Source organism: Lytechinus pictus, unplaced genomic scaffold, assembly GCF_037042905.1.
Source record: "Lytechinus pictus isolate F3 Inbred unplaced genomic scaffold, Lp3.0 scaffold_19, whole genome shotgun sequence".
NCBI classification, from domain to species: Eukaryota; Metazoa; Echinodermata; class Echinoidea; order Temnopleuroida; family Toxopneustidae; genus Lytechinus; species Lytechinus pictus.
Window position 1 is genome coordinate 11,734,860 of NW_026974140.1, and position 17,578 is coordinate 11,752,437.

The window sequence follows — 17,578 nt, forward strand, 5'->3', positions numbered from 1 at the left end:
ATGGCGATTTAGATGTTGCAGAAAATTTTAAAGATAAGAGCTATTGTGGCGATGGTTAGTGGCAGTGATGTTACTGACAACGACGATGATGATGATGATGGTTATAGTGATAATTGTGTTCGGTGGTGGTAGTTGTGGTGGTGATGGTAGCAATGATGACTATAATTTTCTTGGTATGAAGAGAATTCAAGATGTAATTAATGTAAAGAGGGTTGGAGGATACAGAACCAACCTTGGCATGCTTAATTTTGTTATGATTAAAATCGAAAATGATATATCTAAATACAGTCATCAATATTGACACCAATCCTAAATCCTCTTTTCACCACGATATTGATATATTGGGAACATATCGAATGATAAATTCCCCCTTTTTTTATATTATTATTCTCCAGTGAATTGCTGTGATTACGCGTTATGTCGATGTCTTCGGCGGGTCCCCTACGCAACTATCTTCGCTCTGATGGTCCTAGCTGGTGGGCTGGCGCTAATGACATATGAGATACTTCTCATCGATAGTACTGTAGAGGAAATGTTCCAAGGGACCCATCTCGACCCTAACGTCTCCAAGCAACCAAGCAAGTTCTACCAAGGGTAAGATGAAATAGAGACTATATCATTTTTAAGTGATGTGTAGGAGATCTATGGAAAACTTGTTCAATATCCCTTCCGTGATTGACAGGATCTTTATATGTATAATGTGACAAGCCCCTCCCCCACCCGAACCTTCTCCATGTTTGAGTGGACCTTGTAAATTGTCATCACCTGGGCTGGGCATGGCAAACAATTATAAAGACCATGACAATAAGGTTTTGAACTTGGTTAGAGTCCTAATTATAGTTCAGTCAAACGAAGCCTAGCTACAAATCCGAGAGGCTACTACTGGGTTTTAAATGTGGTTGGTTAACGAATAAATTTTCATATATCTTAACTAGTTGATCCACCTTATATTGATTTTGTTTTGCGGATGTATATTTGAAGTAATAGCCAATTTGAAATGATATTATAATACCAAATATATTACATTTGTCAAAAATATAGGTTTTGGAGTCCCGCTTGCTTCGCTTACTCGTTAAATCAGAAATAATTGCTCCGTATCCAAAACTTCAGCCCTTTATTCGCTAATAACATCTATCCATTATATTTCTAGCTCAAAATTGGTATGTCCGGTCATTTATTGATCTTGTGGTATGGACATAGACCTACTGCACCAAATTATTATTCCATTTACTATGATGCAGACCGCATCGTCATCATAGATCTTTGATAACGGGTGTGGTTACTATCGCTGTGTGAACGCCTGCGTGTGGGATTTCGATGGAGAAAAATTATAGTGACACATGTTACATAGGTCATAATGAACAACTCAGAATTTTGTGGGCATGCAACTTATCTTTGATCTAAATTGGCAATGTGTTTCTCACGTGTTACCCGAGTTCACTAGATGATGACGAAAGTAGTTTATATAATTCATTGTATGAATAATGGTATAGGCTTCATATCTCCTATCGAATGAATAGTAATACATGAGATTTTAAGAGATAGGTAAGTAAAAAAAACTGTAGATTATTTGCACCCATTAAATGCAAACCGACAGTAACATTTAAAATACTTTATTGATGGTTTACATTTCAAAAGAAAGGTTAGCGATAACTTAAGAGCAAATCTTTGTTTTATATTTTCTTTTCTATTATTTTAAACGATCTTGAAAGTGACTCCATGGACAGTGTGCACAAAGATAATTTATTTAAAAAGAGAGAGGACTATTTTTTTTCTCAGAAAACTCTTAAACAATTCTAAAATCACTCTACAACAACTGATTCCTAATGGCACTCTTTAAGATACTCTTCTAGACGTGGACAATGGATTCGAAATTTACTTCGTATTTTTTCTTCATTTTTTTAAAAATAAGAGTAGTGTGTTATCATTGCCTTTGATACTCGAGCGCATCGTTGAAATCCCTAGTGCATTATGACGTCTGACTCTGAGTGATGGCGTTGTTTAGTATTGGGTAATTACGTTAAACAAAGACCAACCATAAATTGATTGATCAATCCATCAGCATAATTACTTAGTAGATGGGAAAGACAGTTCGACCTGCTCTTAAGCCATTTGGGGAATCTCTGTGTATATGTAAGGTCTTCCCGAGTTGTCTGGGATAAATATCAATTATTAAAAAGCAGCGAAAATAACTTTGCTATAAGGGGTATGTAAAAGATTTGTTTCACGTTAAAATTAAAATGGTACGAATAGATTATGTGTGCAAGTAGAAGAGACATGAGAAATATGGTAACTGGAAGAGTGAGAGATGATTACATGAACATGTTTGAGGAGGACATGCATAATGATGTAGATGGACATCAAAACGACAAATGTGTGCAAATAGTAATAAATAAGGATAGACCTGAGGGCGCTTCATAAAGCTGTTCGTAAGTTAAGAGCGACCATGGACCTATTACGAACATGGAGCGACCAATGAACCCTTTTACGAGCTAATCATCACCAATGAACATTTGGTGTATACCAGTTACCACAAGGGTAACCAGTCGTTCTTAACGTCGCTCGTAACTTATGAACAGCTTTATGAAACACCCACCAGAAAGGTAAAATGGATAAATATAAATCGGTAGTTAAATAAATTGATTGATTATTGATAGACTGATTTATTAGAGACATATATCGACATGGTGGAGGGAGAGAGTGGATGGGATGGGCAGAGAGGGGGATATATAGGAGAATGAGGGTAATGTATTGATAATGAATAAATTTATACTAAATGCAAGTGCTTAAAACAGACACAGATATCGAGCCAGCGGTAAGCTATATTATTTTAATCTTTTCTATTCACTTGGGGGAATGGTGGGTTGGTATTCATTCACTATCTAAAAATGTTGTCGCATTTTGATGCAATTGAAAATGCATTACTCTCGTGTTTGATTATGGTGATATATCGAATTAATGGAGAATTGATAGTCCAGACTTTTAGAATTCCCATTCAGAGGTGAGTTGAAATCACCAATCCTCATTCCCTACCCTCATCCTGATATCAGCCAAACTTATAAACTGACAGTATGAATTCAAATGATTCTATTCGACCTGATTGTAAGACTACAGCTTGAAACCTCAACAGTTTCAGTGTTGGTGATAGAGAGAGGGAGTTCCCCGTTCGTCTTCTATTACAGTTGATATTTTGATTCGTTACATCCACCCGTGGGGCTATTTTGAGTCAATCCCTTACCACCAATTCCGACAGAAGGCTCTCATCAGGCTTGTAGGAGGGTGAAGACAACACCCCCTCTTTTCCCATGCCATAATGAAGTAGGATACATTGACCCCTTAATTTCTCTAACTAGGAATTGTAATATGCCAGTTCATAGAACGTTATACTTTGTATGTCAACGATGGACCATTTTTTTCAGTCCATCAACTAAAAATGATCTCTGTCAATAATGTTCAATTTCTCTTCATTTGGCTGCTGCCACCTTTCTTCTTTTCTTCCCATTCCGATAGATTAGTCTCTTGCTCAGTTTACATGCTTCTAATGGTTTCAGGACCTCGTTTTAGTTTTTTTTTATAATGTGTTCCTTTTTTTCCCCTATCGATGTTTCTGCCAGTACTCTCTTCAACTTATAATGGTGTCACAATTCTATTGATATAGTTGTGATTAATTCTATTCATCTTCCTTCGCCTATTAAAGCTGTGACCAGGGCTCCGTAACAAAAAGCTTAGCAATGACCGTAGAACATTTTTCTATCATTGATTCCATTGACTACAATATTCAATCAATCGTGAAAATCAAGCGTACGATCAATCACTAACCTTTGTGTTACGGAGCCCAGCTCCCTCTTTTCTTTATACAGTATGAATTCAGGATCTTTTATATATATAGTTTGGTCCTCTTTCTTCCCCTATCGATGCTTCGGCAAGTTCCGTCTTCACCTTGTGATTTCACGATCTTAAAGTTATGATTTGCTTCTTTTTTTCTTCTTTCCCTGCCATTGCTTCGGTCGGTCTTCTCTTCAATTTAGATGTTTAAGGATCATCTACAGAGATTAAGTTTGCTCCTCTGATCTCCCTATATCGATGCTACAGCCATGCAGCCCCTTTTTATCTTAGATGATTTAAGATCTTCAATAGATAGTTATCATGGTTATGATTATTTCTATCTCTATCTCTATCTTCTCCTATTGAAGCTTCGGCCAATTCCCTCTTCCCCCTTAGATCTTCTGTAGATAGTTATGATTTTCTAGTCTTTCTTCCCTATTAAAGCTTCAGCCAGCCCCCTCTTTACCTTAGACATGTTAGATGATTTAAGATCTTCTCTACACTCTAAATTCAAGGATTTAAAATAAATCCAGATCGGCTGTGAATAGTGACCAGACGAATTTTTAATTTGTTTTAAATCTTAACGTAGGATTAACTTTTAAATCTCAAAAGATTTAAATTCAAATCTTTTAATTTATATTTAAATCAACAAGGTTTAAATCTAAATCTAAAATTTGACTGGTCACTATTCACAGCCGATCTGGATTTATTTTGAATCCTTGGAATTTAGAGTGTAGAAAGCTTAGATTTTCTTCTATTTTCTATCCTTCGGCCAGTCCTTTACCTTAGTTTCAGGATCTTCTTTAGATAGTAATGACGTTTTACTGTATCTCTATCGATGCTTCGGGTTAGTCCTCTCACCACTGTAGACTATTTTAAGAACTTGATTGTTTTAGTTTACCATTTTCTCCTCCCACATCGACGCTTCGGCCAATCCCCTCATCACCTTCGATTTTCTTTTGTAGATAATGAGTATGCTCCTCTTTTCTTCCATATCCATACTATCGATGCTCCAGCCAGTCCCCTCTTCAACATTACATCTCCTGTAGATAGTTTTGATTTTGCTCGTCTTCATATACCCCTATCGAATCTTCGACCAGTCCCTTCTTCAGCCTTAGATCTTCTGTAGAAATGCTCCTTTTTTCTCTAATCTCCATGCTATTGATGCTTCGGCCAGTCCCCTTTCACCCTAAAGATCTTCTCTTGCTCATCTTCTTCTCTCCCTATCAGTACTTCGGCCAGTTTACTCTTCACCCTTCGATCTTCTGTAGATAGTTATGATTTGATCGTCTTCTTCTCCTCAAGAGATGGGAAGAGCGTTGACTGACAGCCCTCTCAGTATGGGTTTGGATTTGAGAAGGCAATCAAATTAACACGACCCACGTGGCAAATCGTACCAACGTATATGCTGTTTTAAAGGTCCCTCTCCATACGGTATCTCACGACTGAAATGATTGACATGCCAAACTTTCTATTTTTTCACGCTTACCTGTGTCCACACCTTACAATATTGACTTCTTTTTCTATTTTCGAAAATGAAGTCGACATTAGATGATTCAGGAGCTCTGTTGTCGTTCGAGTGTTTAAAAGACATGCTGTTAGCTGTATATTCATCCGTATCGGCCGGATTTTTTTTAAATAAAATAAATATGATTTTGTGGGTTACTATTGGGGTATCTCTATACTGAATATTGAATGCTTCCCAACTCACTGACCATCAGATTCGCTAAAATTAATTTTTAACGAAAATATAGATGTTTGCAAATATTACTACTAACATGACTGAGTGCCTTGTGACGAAACCTCGCGATGTGGAGACCTGGAAATTTTAATGCGTGTTTTGACTGTTACTTTTAGGTCTTCACTTAATAAACGAAAAAAAAAATTATTATCATTCTATTCTCAAAATGGGGAACAGGAGGGATCATACATACTCATCACTGGGTAATTTTGCATTGGGCAAAAGGGGAAAATTCCCGTTGCCCAATTCACATTGAACTACCGCAAATATAATGCTACTTCGATTGTCCAAAATAATGTAGGACACAATATTAGGCTAAGGTAAACGCTCGATATCTTAATATCCTAACCACGTGCTTGAAAGTGTAAACTGTCATCTTTGTTTTAGGGCATGAATGTTTGCCAATAACCATAGCCTTCGGCGCATGTCGCTATGCAAGCGATGAGAGGTGTGTTAATGATTACTCAACTTCGCTGTCTTGGCGGTAAAAAAGGTGTCTGCTATTCGACACCCAACTTTGTGGAGAGTGTTATCAAATTGGGGTTTCGAAAGGAGGTATTCGGTTCATTTAAAAAAAGGACCCGGATAAAATAATGAAGAACGTTTTTCGGAGAAGCGCTGCAGAATTCCCTAGGTACGATAAGTAATGAGATTTCCTTACGAAAAAACTGAATGAAACCAATCCTTTGTACTCGTCTTTCTTATTTTCTTTAAATTGGTTCTCATTTCTCAAACACATTGCTCAAAGAGGAAAACGTATAAACCCGGTATACAGAATTCCCCTGAAAGTTCTATTTGAAAGAAAACGAAGAGAGAAATAAACACAGGATATAGCCTAATCTACATAATGTGTATGAAACTCTGCCTTCGAAGTAATTTACTTCACCTCCAAAGAGATAAAAGATCTGGATTTGGGGGTAGAAGTCGGTTAATTCCCATGACACTGAATCCAATATAGGCTCACCATTACCACGAACATGAACATCCATTAGTGTATATAAGAACCGTGAGGTCCAATACTCGCCTATATACTCGCGTGAGAACATTCATTCCATTTGCTGCCCTTTCCACATATACCAGGCTGAAATTAACATACGGTCGATACGATGAAAGAAGCGAAAATAAAGAGAACGCAGAGTTGAGTCACATAGCTGTTGGTTTTCCCTCATATTATTTCCCGCTCTTTTTTTCCTCTTCAGCTGCAGCGGGCATTTAAATTGGAGCCATCGGAATTGCTTTAGGTGGGGCCCCCTTCGAGGGGTGCGGGATGGAAAACTACATTTTTAGTGGATATTTGTGTGTTCAGTTTCACTCAAGAGATCGGGATGGCATCCCCTATTTTTTATTATTTTAGAATCTCCATTCTTTCTTGAATTGCAGGCATGCGATGGGATGTCTCAAGCAAGAGAAAACGGAGAAAAAATCCATATGGGCAAGCTCGCTTTACGAATGGATCGATTTCAATCCCTGCACATTTAATATGAAAAAATCACCATGGATGATCTTATGGTACTGAATGAGAACTTCCTAAAAGATTCCGAACACTTATCTAAACATGATGTTCTAACATACCAATAATAATTGAGTTCTTTATCCTTTAAAACTATTGAATTGTGATTTGGTTATATGGTCTGTGCTTGTTTTTTAATTATTTTACAATGTTCATTTTACTATATTCATTTCACTATTTACATACCAAATCAATTATTCAAATAATAAATTAAGATTGTATCATGGGAATCGGGAATGAATCGTAAAACATAACAGTTTAATATCTTCATCCGATAGCAGACTACCTCAAATACGCATGGTGATACCTTTCAAATTCCATGGGACCGTTGCTTGACATTTCAGTTTTAACTATGCTTCGGACATTTATTTTCCTCAAAATGAAAAATAAAATATGCTTACTTTATAAAAAGTAGGATATTCATGGGTGCACATAGGGGCGCCAGTACATGCATCTAAATAAACACCGATTTTTCCTTTGCTCCATACCACATTGATAATGAAAACATGAGCAAAGTCGTCGTTAGCTCATAGTTATATTCTACGTGTTGTAGCAATATCATTGTTTTGAAAAACTATGCAAAACTTGAAAATGAAAGAAAACTTGTTTTATTGTACGTCTAATTTTGATTGCTTTTTTAAATCTGTAATTAATATAATGAGGTGATTTTGGCCTCTACCTAACTTCAACTTCATAGTTATGTGAGTGAATCGTGTGAATTTACACCCGAGGCAGCGATGTTAATTTATCACCAAATCGGTTTGCAATATTAATTAGATATTCTCTTCGTCCAGTTTCTCTTTCTGATGCTTTTTGATACGTGCGTTTGAGTGGAATTAAGGTGTTTTTGACATTTTGATATTAGCAACACAAATTATGAACATTAGGGTTATATGGTCCACTGATTCACTGAAGCATGTGAATGCGACTGAATAGCTGAAAAAGTCCGCCATCTTGTCTTTATTGAGGTACCTGACAACCCGTTAATTATGCAAAGTGACAAAGGTGCCGGAGGAGACGGGATTTCCTGTCCGAATGCTGCTCTCTAATATCATGAGCCTAAATGTTCTAGAAACTGTCTTTGCGGTGCGATTTGAGATCCGGGGAAAGCTTTTGTGGGATTTAGGAGTAGAGTCTTTGAGAGGAGTGCTGGTGGGATGATGGTAACATGCAGTAGCGAGGAAAGTAAATGCCAAACAATCGAGAAAAGCTGGGAAGGACAAAGGGAAGACAAAATATCTACATTGGACATATTTATATTTCGTGAAATACAAGAAAATGTAAGAGAGGTATGTGAGAATGGAGGGTGTGACTGATGGATTCAAAGTTGAGAAGAGTTTGGTAGTGAGAAAGAAGAACAGAGAAAAAATAGAGAACGGGAGGATGCGAAAAAAGAGGGAGAGGGGAAGACAGAGAAGGAGAAAAGGACAGAGGGGGAGGGAGGGAAGATGATGTAACTTATCTTCGTGATGTCAAGAATTTAGCATGGCAACATAAACATTGCAAACGCAATTTACTCCTTTTAAAGAGATATATTAGATAACATGAAAATGATGAAATAAAATCAAGATGGTCATACTTGGCATTTAGGAAAAGGGAAAAGAAAATGGATGAACTTTATGAACGAGAGGAAGTGCGAAATAGCTAAGGATGCAGAGGTTAGGTGTTGGTGTAGAGATAAGTTTGAAATTAATACGACCAGCATCAACTTTCAATGACACTTAAGTTTAGAGTGTAAAGTCCCTAGATCTTCCTGTAAGGCATTACACCGAGCATTCTGCACAAGTCATTAAACATATTGAATATTTCATCATCTGACATGAGTAAAATGCCGACCAATCTTTTATATTCAATATTGACGTCACGGTTAAATTTAATTTGCTGTATCAATACTTCTACAAATTTGTGTTTCATTATTCATCATGATTATTATTTTTTTGTAGAAAATCATGTCGTTTCTTTGTTGTTTCCTTATTGTAATACTACGTTTAACATTTGCCTCTGCTCTTTTTCTGGACTATTTAGATCATTTTTGTTTTATTATTTCCTTAATTCTAGAATATAAGGATGTAAAACATAGTGTAAACAAAATTTGCAATTTTTCCCCTTTTTTCTGTGTAGCTATTTCTAACAAAACTCTCTGTGAAAAGAAAACAGTGCATAAATAGAAACCATAAAAGTATTTATCTCGAATTCTTTGTGCACATCTTTCAATCAAATTTGATATTATACAATATAAAGCTATACACTGCAGTACCACAAGGTGGATTAGATTAATATTTAACCTATTAGAATAAAACAAAACAATTGATTATAATTGAAGTTACGATTATTTCATGACGCGTTGAAGCCATATTATTACACTGATAAGCTGGTGAACTCTAAATGCATGTACATATACTAATATCGAGGTTTCTCTCGTATAGGCCTCGCCCTGAAGTATACTGCCATGACTGCCGGGTTGACCGTAATGAATCGGTGTGGTATGAAATTAAGCGTGAGCTCATAAAATGTCATTCATATTTGTTCAGATCTCCCTGGTCAGACGAGCTGGTCTCATTGATGAGTTGATCCCTGACCTGTATATTTACTTTTCTGTCTAATGACCATTAGTCCAGGGGAAATGTCAGATTGAGCGTCTGGGGATAAATTCGGCCAAAATACCGTGTCGGTCCTTTCACTCGACCTTTAATTTTGTCGCACACGACTGCACTATATGTGCATGTCTCATCCAACATGCCCGAAGTGTGATTTCATCTCTGCGTTCACTAATTTCCCTATTACATTTTTTGTGTATTGCACTATTGCCCTATAAACCTATAAACCATTTTCGGCCCTACTTTTGCCATTATTTATTGATGTCATTTTTTTTAGTATACCGATATAAAGTTAAAGCATACTGCTATTTATATAAATATTGGGGGTGATGTCATTTTCTATCATAATAAACGTTTTGTCGCTCTTCATAATAAAATAAATGTTTTATAAAACAAAGAAATGTGGAATAATATTGTATATTTTCGATGTTTTTTTAATTGCCACTGAAGTAATGTCAAAAGAAAATGATAATTTGTAAGTAAATACTTAATTGAATTGAATTGAATAATAAAATACAGATTAACGCCACTGACTGCATTTTGTATCTCAAAGATATTATGTTTTCATTCATTTTATCGAAATGTTATCTTCCTATTTTCAGAGTTGCAGTACTATTCTGGGTCTTAATTGCGCTGGTGTCCCTCATAGGATGTTTCGGCCTGTTACTCCTAATCATGGCATGCATGACTGCGGGACCATCGAAAAAGAACGCGTGTGGCAAGCGAGCCATGAAGTGCGTTGGTCGTATCTCAACATCAGTGGTAAGCTCAAGTTGATTATGGTTTCAAAATAGAGGGGCAGTGATAGGGTAATTGAGGAGGGTGAGCAATATCGTTTATGGTGGGAAAATGGTATTTTCTTCTTTCTTTTTTTTCCTTTAAGTAGATTTAAAATTCTGCGTTTCGAAATTCACGATTAAAATATATACATTGCACGATCAAATGAATTATGTAATAACGGCATGTAATACATACTACACAAAAAGAACTCATATCGTATGGATAACCCGTTTCAGATTGGCTATGAAATCTAGAAATTGGTACTTTAACAAGTTTAATATTTTGATATAGAATTTACTGCTAGACCTTTTTTAAAAAGAATTTATTGCTATTTATGCAATGAAAATTCAGTTTGTGTGTGTAGGTTTGTATGAAGGTGTATTATTAAGATGTCATATACCGACTTTTAACGTCCTCATCCGAAAGACGTCACCCAAGGCGCGAATTATTTTGTAACTTTTACCTGCAGCTGGATTAAGGGTACACACAACAACGGCTATAGTTCATATCCAATTTATAAATTGATGTTCCACCGTGGCTAATACCGCAATTAAGAACCATGACTTTGATTCTCTATATTTGGTACGGCCGGACGGTTTGAATAGTCATTATTCTTTGTTCTTGAACAAATTGAAAATAACAACTAAGGTCATGTGTGCATTAATATAATAAATAATATGAAACATGCAGCATCATGCACAAAGTTGATTTGATCCCGCCTTTTCCACAATGTTATTAGGTGGCCTTGGAGCCCTGCTCGCGCTGAGCTCCCCGTTTCATTCAAAATAATATCATCTCTATTTTCAGACTCTCTATTGTCCGCCCATCACCTGGCAACCGTTAAAAACCAAGATCAATGCCAGACATGCTTTTTGTCGTATGTTGTCATTCAGGGCAAGAATGTTGTTGCTTTTAAGTAATAAATGTATTTCTAAAGCCTTCTAGCTCTCATCAGACTCAATTCAACTCAATTAGCTAAGTGCAAGTCGTAACAGTAAAGTTATAGGTCACACTCTGAATGATGTCATTCAATCGTTGTATTTGAAAGGCGTTGTGGGGGGGGGGGGGGCTTGGGTGTATCTTTCCTTTGAATATCCTGCTTTTGAATGCAATAATAGATTGTAAGTTATTAATCCATATCTTTTTTGTTTTTACCTTGAAAATGTTTATCATAACTCTCAGTCATAGAAAACAATTAGAATCCGTAAATACCCAATTCTTATGTAAATGCACCCAACCAGCCCCCTCCACAAAAGAATACCAAATTTACGATTTGTTGCACATAGTAAATGAAGTAATACACCAACTGCAATAAAAATGTAGTCATGTCGAAAATATATATCTCTCTCCCCTCCCTCTCACACTCCTCCATCCTCCTTTTCTTTATTTCTCCTTATAACTTCGATCAGTATTATTTATTTACAAATTCATTAGTCAAGTGTGTGAAATGCATTTTATATCATTTTGTCATGTCTCGTTCGTTATTACTTCGTTTTTATTCTTTCTGAGCTCACTGTTTGAATCAAACAATCATGTTTGTATATATTACTATTCTACCTCCTCTGCATTTTGTTTTGTAATATGCCACATGAAGTAATACAAAGACTCACTTAAAACTACTTTCTCATACGAGTGTTCCCTTTCTAATTTCCATGGCAACCTATATTGACATTAATAAAGAAAAATAAAACGTGACCGGTTCGTGTGCCTTGTCTAAACATTCCTAGCATGTATGTTATGTGACATTACATATGGCCCGCCTGCATGATTTACAAACATTATTTCTGACGAGTAAGGGGTCGTGTTTTCTAGCCAAGAGATCTAAAATAATATCAAATATATTGAGCTGACCCGATATCTATTCTCGCCATCGATGTTCTAACTTGTATTCTGTAAGATTTAGCTGTGTTTTCTCTATCTTCATAAGATATGAAATCATTTTAGTGCTTTCTCTTATCTATATCTAAGTGATAAAACATACATGAAAGTTAACGTTTTCTTTTAATAAAATAATTATGAATGTGATCATGTTTTGTCGTAGACCATTATCTTTCTCTCCTCTCTAAATAAATAAATAAAAATATATATATATATATATATATATATATATATATATATATATATATACTTCGGGAATTCTATCCTTGTATAGAGTGCTCGATGTCCTTCACAGGAAGAGCTTTGAATAATAAACACAAGTTCACAAATTTGATGAACCTCCAGTCAACCTTGTGAACTTGTGTTTATTATATATATATATATATATATATATATATATATATATATACATGTATATATATATATATATATATTTCACTTCAACTCTTCCCCTTATATTGTGTTTCTCCCTCCTCTTACCTCTCCCCTCCTATTTTATTTATTTATTTCAATTGTTTGTCCCTCTCTGTGTCTCCCAATCCCTTTCTTCCTCTTTCTTTTCTCTTTATTTGTTCTTTGCCATTTTTTCATACCACGTGGTCCTATCATAATATGCTCCCTTTATGATTCACCCTCAGACTCTTTCTATGTGACTCTTTATAAACTAAAGTCTCCGACTCGCATTTCTCAAAATTGTTGTTCTTCCATCCAGATGATCATGATTTGTTATTTCCTGTGTGTTTGCTGGATGTTAGGCTGTATCATCCTAGCCATGCCTCTCACCTTCATGTTGATGGTCCAATCCTACTGCAAAGTCCAGAACAATGTCTTCTTGGATACCACATGCATGGACCTCTCTCAGTATGGTAAGATGAAGATGATGGTGATGATAGTAATGATGATGGTGATGATGATGGTGGTGGTGATGATGATGATGATGATGGTGATGATGATGGTGGTGGTGGTGATGATGGTGATGATGATGATGGTGGTGGTGGTGATGATGATGGTGATGATGATGAAGATGATGGTGATAATGATGACGATGATGGCGACGATGAAGACAATGATGATGATGACAATTATGATAATGATGGTGATGATGATGATGACGGTGATAATGATGGTGATGATGGTGATGATGATGATTAGAATGTTGTTAATGGTGATGATGATGACGATGATGATGATTATTTCTATTATTACTATTATTATTATGTTGGTGATGTTTATGGCGGTATTTTTAGATGTATTGGGGATGATTATAATGATGATGATGATGATGATGATGACGACGACGACGACGATGATGATGATGATGATGATGATGATGATGATAACAATGATTGATGATGACCATGATGAATATGGTGAGAAGGTGGAGGATGGTTGCGGTTTTTGAGGTGAGGGAGATTATCCCATGCACCTTAATAATTATCATCATTATCGATGTACCATCGTTAAAGGTTTTTAGTAATATTTTTATGATAATTCTGATGATTATGATTTTTTTTTTGGGGGGGGAGTGGGTGAGCGCTAAGCAGTATCTCATAAATCCTCTAGTTTTGTAACTTATCGCATAAGCAAACAAATGCAAAATCATTCATGTCATTATTCTAGTAACCCAAATGGAATCCTTGCACATGACATACAAAATAAAAAAGCGAAACATTATATCGTTGAACGAATACCGTATGCAATACTAGTATAAAAAATACCAAGTTCGATCGTCTGATTAGACGCTCCACCGCTCACGCGTATCAAACACAATACCCAGTCGCTATAGCAACTCCCGCTTCTTTTCAAGGGATGACGTTCGTCTGCTTTTCATCATGTAGTAGACTAGAAATTTTCCGTAACGGCGTAAATGAAATTTCTTCCAGAAATCTGGTTCTGATATAGGAGAGTGTGTCAAGAGAAGACCCTATTGATTGTATGTCTTCATGTTAAATGTTTGAAGCGTTTCATTGGCAATAGAGCTGTGCGAACGCGGACATTATCATGATCACTTAGTCGATTCATATTCGATTTGGTTCAGGATGCTATACCAAGTTTTAGAACATGCACAATGTAATTCGGTGTTACTGGTCAATTTTAAACTTTTAGCAAGTTTCGACTGATATGAATGCAATACATGGATGCATTGTCCCCTCCTTAAAAACGACATCATTATTTTCTTGCATCAGTTGTGAATCGTTGACACAATAATACAAAGGTGTTACGTGAAGAAAAATAATCCCCATTTCTATGCTCTTGTTTAGATTCATCAATGGTTTAAAACTGAAAATAAATATGCCAGAAAATATGATATTGAATATGATCATTCTCTCCGCATATACTTTTTAAAATGTGAAGCAAAGAATAATTATAAAAAAAGTGAAAGTATAAGTAGATAATTGAATTAATCTCGTCCACAACGATTCCCCCTGAATCATAGTTTCAACACAATCGTTTACATGGTTTTTCGGCACAGAACAGTAATGCGGATATAAAAATATGATTATTAAGACTTATAAATGCCTGTTGGGAAAGACTATACGGGTAATATCAACTTCTTTCAAACAGAATACTAGTATTCATACAGCACCTGATCACACACTTTAGAATGGTTTAGATTCTAACACCATTACTGAACCGTGTTTGACATAATGCCTCACCTGTTTAGCAATTTATCATGTGACTAACACGTCACACATGCATTTACCTCACTTTGTCGGCTTTGACGGTATCAGGGGTGGATGTCAGAAAAGTTGGGGCTTATTGGCATAGCATTCTAATAAGAGAAAATCATATTCCCATTTTCTTTCTCCATTTAAATTGTCCACCATTTTGGTTGCTAACTCCCAAACATAAATCTCCACCCTATAGCCGAGGCTATTCTCGATAATAAAAGTTCACCACGAAATAGTCTTGGTCAGCCTGTTGAAATTCGTGATGAATTTAAAGCTGCCGAACTAATGTAAAACAAAATCTTAACACTAACTGACCTCTACAATTTAATAACACAACACACATAGTGTGAACAAGATAGACGTAGCCTTTGAAATGCGTCACAATTTTGTTTGCTTATTATGAAATAGCTGTTTACTCGTTCTTTGATTTATCTTTTCATGTTCGTTTCTTAAATTGACCTCTTCAATTTACCTTTACTGCTTGGATTTTACTTTATTTTGGTCAGGTTTTGTTGAGGCTCCAAACAACACTGCAGTGGTGGTGACGACACCAGCTAACCCCATCAATCCAGTGATGCCTATAATGGCTGCCACAGAACCTCCTAAGGTCGTTCCAACAAGCATCTGCGGATCAGAATTGGAGAAATTCTGTGATCATGTAAGTAACCCATTCCATCCTCTAAAGAAATATCTGGTTGTCTCTTATTGATCCCGTTGCATTATACTATGTGTCCAACCAGAAATAAGTTTAGATATTTAAAAAATTGGTTGACTCTCACCAATAATTCGATTGATTTTGGTCATTTTTTTCTGTCGGACATAATTTTCCAACATACTGATTATTTTAACAATTCCTTTGTAAGAATGGCTCTTAGATATATCTCAATTCATCTAACACAGAGATTTGCTTCAATGATCAAAGTGTAAACAAACATGATATTTTTCAAATTTCTCTAAATTCACAACAAAAAGTATAAATATATTAATATTTTTGACACATTTTTTTGCTCTGAACCAATCCAATTGCATAGTTTATGTATCTTAATTGACACCAGCATGTAACGCGTCATTTAGAATAATTGTAAAGTAATATCTTCTCAACATACATTGCCGATGAAATTGCAATGCCACAGCACATGACTCTCCTTGAATTAGATACTGTTTGTGTTAAAGGAACCACGAATGGATTGGTGTAAGAGATGGATTGAGATGAGAAAGGTGTTTTGAGCACGTTCTGCCAGGGTTGGAGTCTGGTATAGACTCTGCATCATAATGAGGGTGGTTGAAATAAACATTATCTCAGAGTATAAAGATTTAGGGCGAGGGTGAAGGATGACGAGTTGACTGTGTAATGATCGAGTGGTTCGTCACTCTCCGGGGAAAGTGAAAGTGCACCAAAAAGGAGTGCAAAATCACCCTTTCTTTCTAGAAAATACTCTAAACTAAATATCGATCATGTCGATAATGTGCTGAGTCCAAAACAAGTGATCTATGACGTCACTCAGTAGCGTACCTGACAAGCCTTACCAGGAGGGAAAAATTCTGACCAATAACCAAAGGGTCATCAAAACATTGTTAGGGGGTGGCGTACTTAGCCCCTTTTAAATACTTGAGTGACGTAGACTATAAAAGTTTAGGAGAAAATTAATGATAATAATCTCTATTTTATTTTTCGAATTAGAAATAGAGATAGTGATGGAGAGAGGAGACAAAGGAAGGCGAAATTGAAAATGATATAAAGCACTGACGTATATACAGATGGGGGAGATGGGGCTAAAGGGCATGGACCCCACATATTTTCGCGACCAAGAAAAAGAAAAGGAAAAGGAATAGGGTGAAATAAATTATGATCGTCAAAATCTATTACCAAATTATATTTTTGTATTAAAAAAACAAATGTTTTTGCTCGCTCGCACCGTTTGATATAGCTTTTCAAGAATCTGCCCCTATGACATGTTTGACCCCCTCAAAAATTTGGGGCTCATTTCGCTACTGATAGAAAGAGATAAAATTTTAATTTCCTAAACAAAATGATGGGCATGTTTGTCTTCCGTAACTAGAACTGATCGGCACGCTTTGCATGCATTATTTACTTCTTGACCTTACTGTCTCATTTGGTTGTCTTCTTGTTGAAAATGTATCCTGCTAATAAGCCTTGTATTGTCTTTGTTTCTATTTTCTAGAACGAAGATATATCGTTAGCTGTGTACCTGACCGTCACCGCTGCTGTTATAGTGGTTCTAGCTCTGGTAAGTGAACTCTAACCTAGCCTTTAACCAAGTGTTTAATTTGAACCATGGTTTCAATCGAAGATTCAATCTTCACGGCACCCAGATCTAACTAATTTATTTTTATGTGCTATTTATCAGAATTAATCATACTTAAATCAGACAAAAAATATTGTTAGAAAATAATAAGACTAAATTTTTATAATGATCAAATTCAATGATGTTAATGGTAAATTATCCCAGAGAGTGAGCTGCAGCTGAGAAAGACCATTCAACATAGTCATAGGTTAATCGTGTTATGGTGATCTTTAGAAGATGCTCTTGTGATGACCTCAGACTACAAGCTG

At 35.9% G+C, this 17,578-nt stretch overlaps 1 protein-coding gene across 1 annotated transcript in view; it reads left to right on the forward strand.

Moving 5' to 3' along the window:
• The first annotated feature begins 398 nt into the window (after window positions 1-398).
• The window catches only part of LOC129260901 (uncharacterized), a 29,510-nt gene continuing 12,330 nt past the window's right edge, over window positions 399-17,578 (forward strand). The window contains exons 1-5 of the mRNA XM_054898900.2: window positions 399-594; window positions 10,276-10,435; window positions 13,044-13,197; window positions 15,510-15,661; window positions 17,187-17,252. Of these exons, the coding sequence (XP_054754875.1) occupies window positions 464-594; window positions 10,276-10,435; window positions 13,044-13,197; window positions 15,510-15,661; window positions 17,187-17,252 (663 nt within the window). The 5' untranslated portion in view covers window positions 399-463. The remainder of the gene's footprint in view (window positions 595-10,275; window positions 10,436-13,043; window positions 13,198-15,509; window positions 15,662-17,186; window positions 17,253-17,578) is intronic.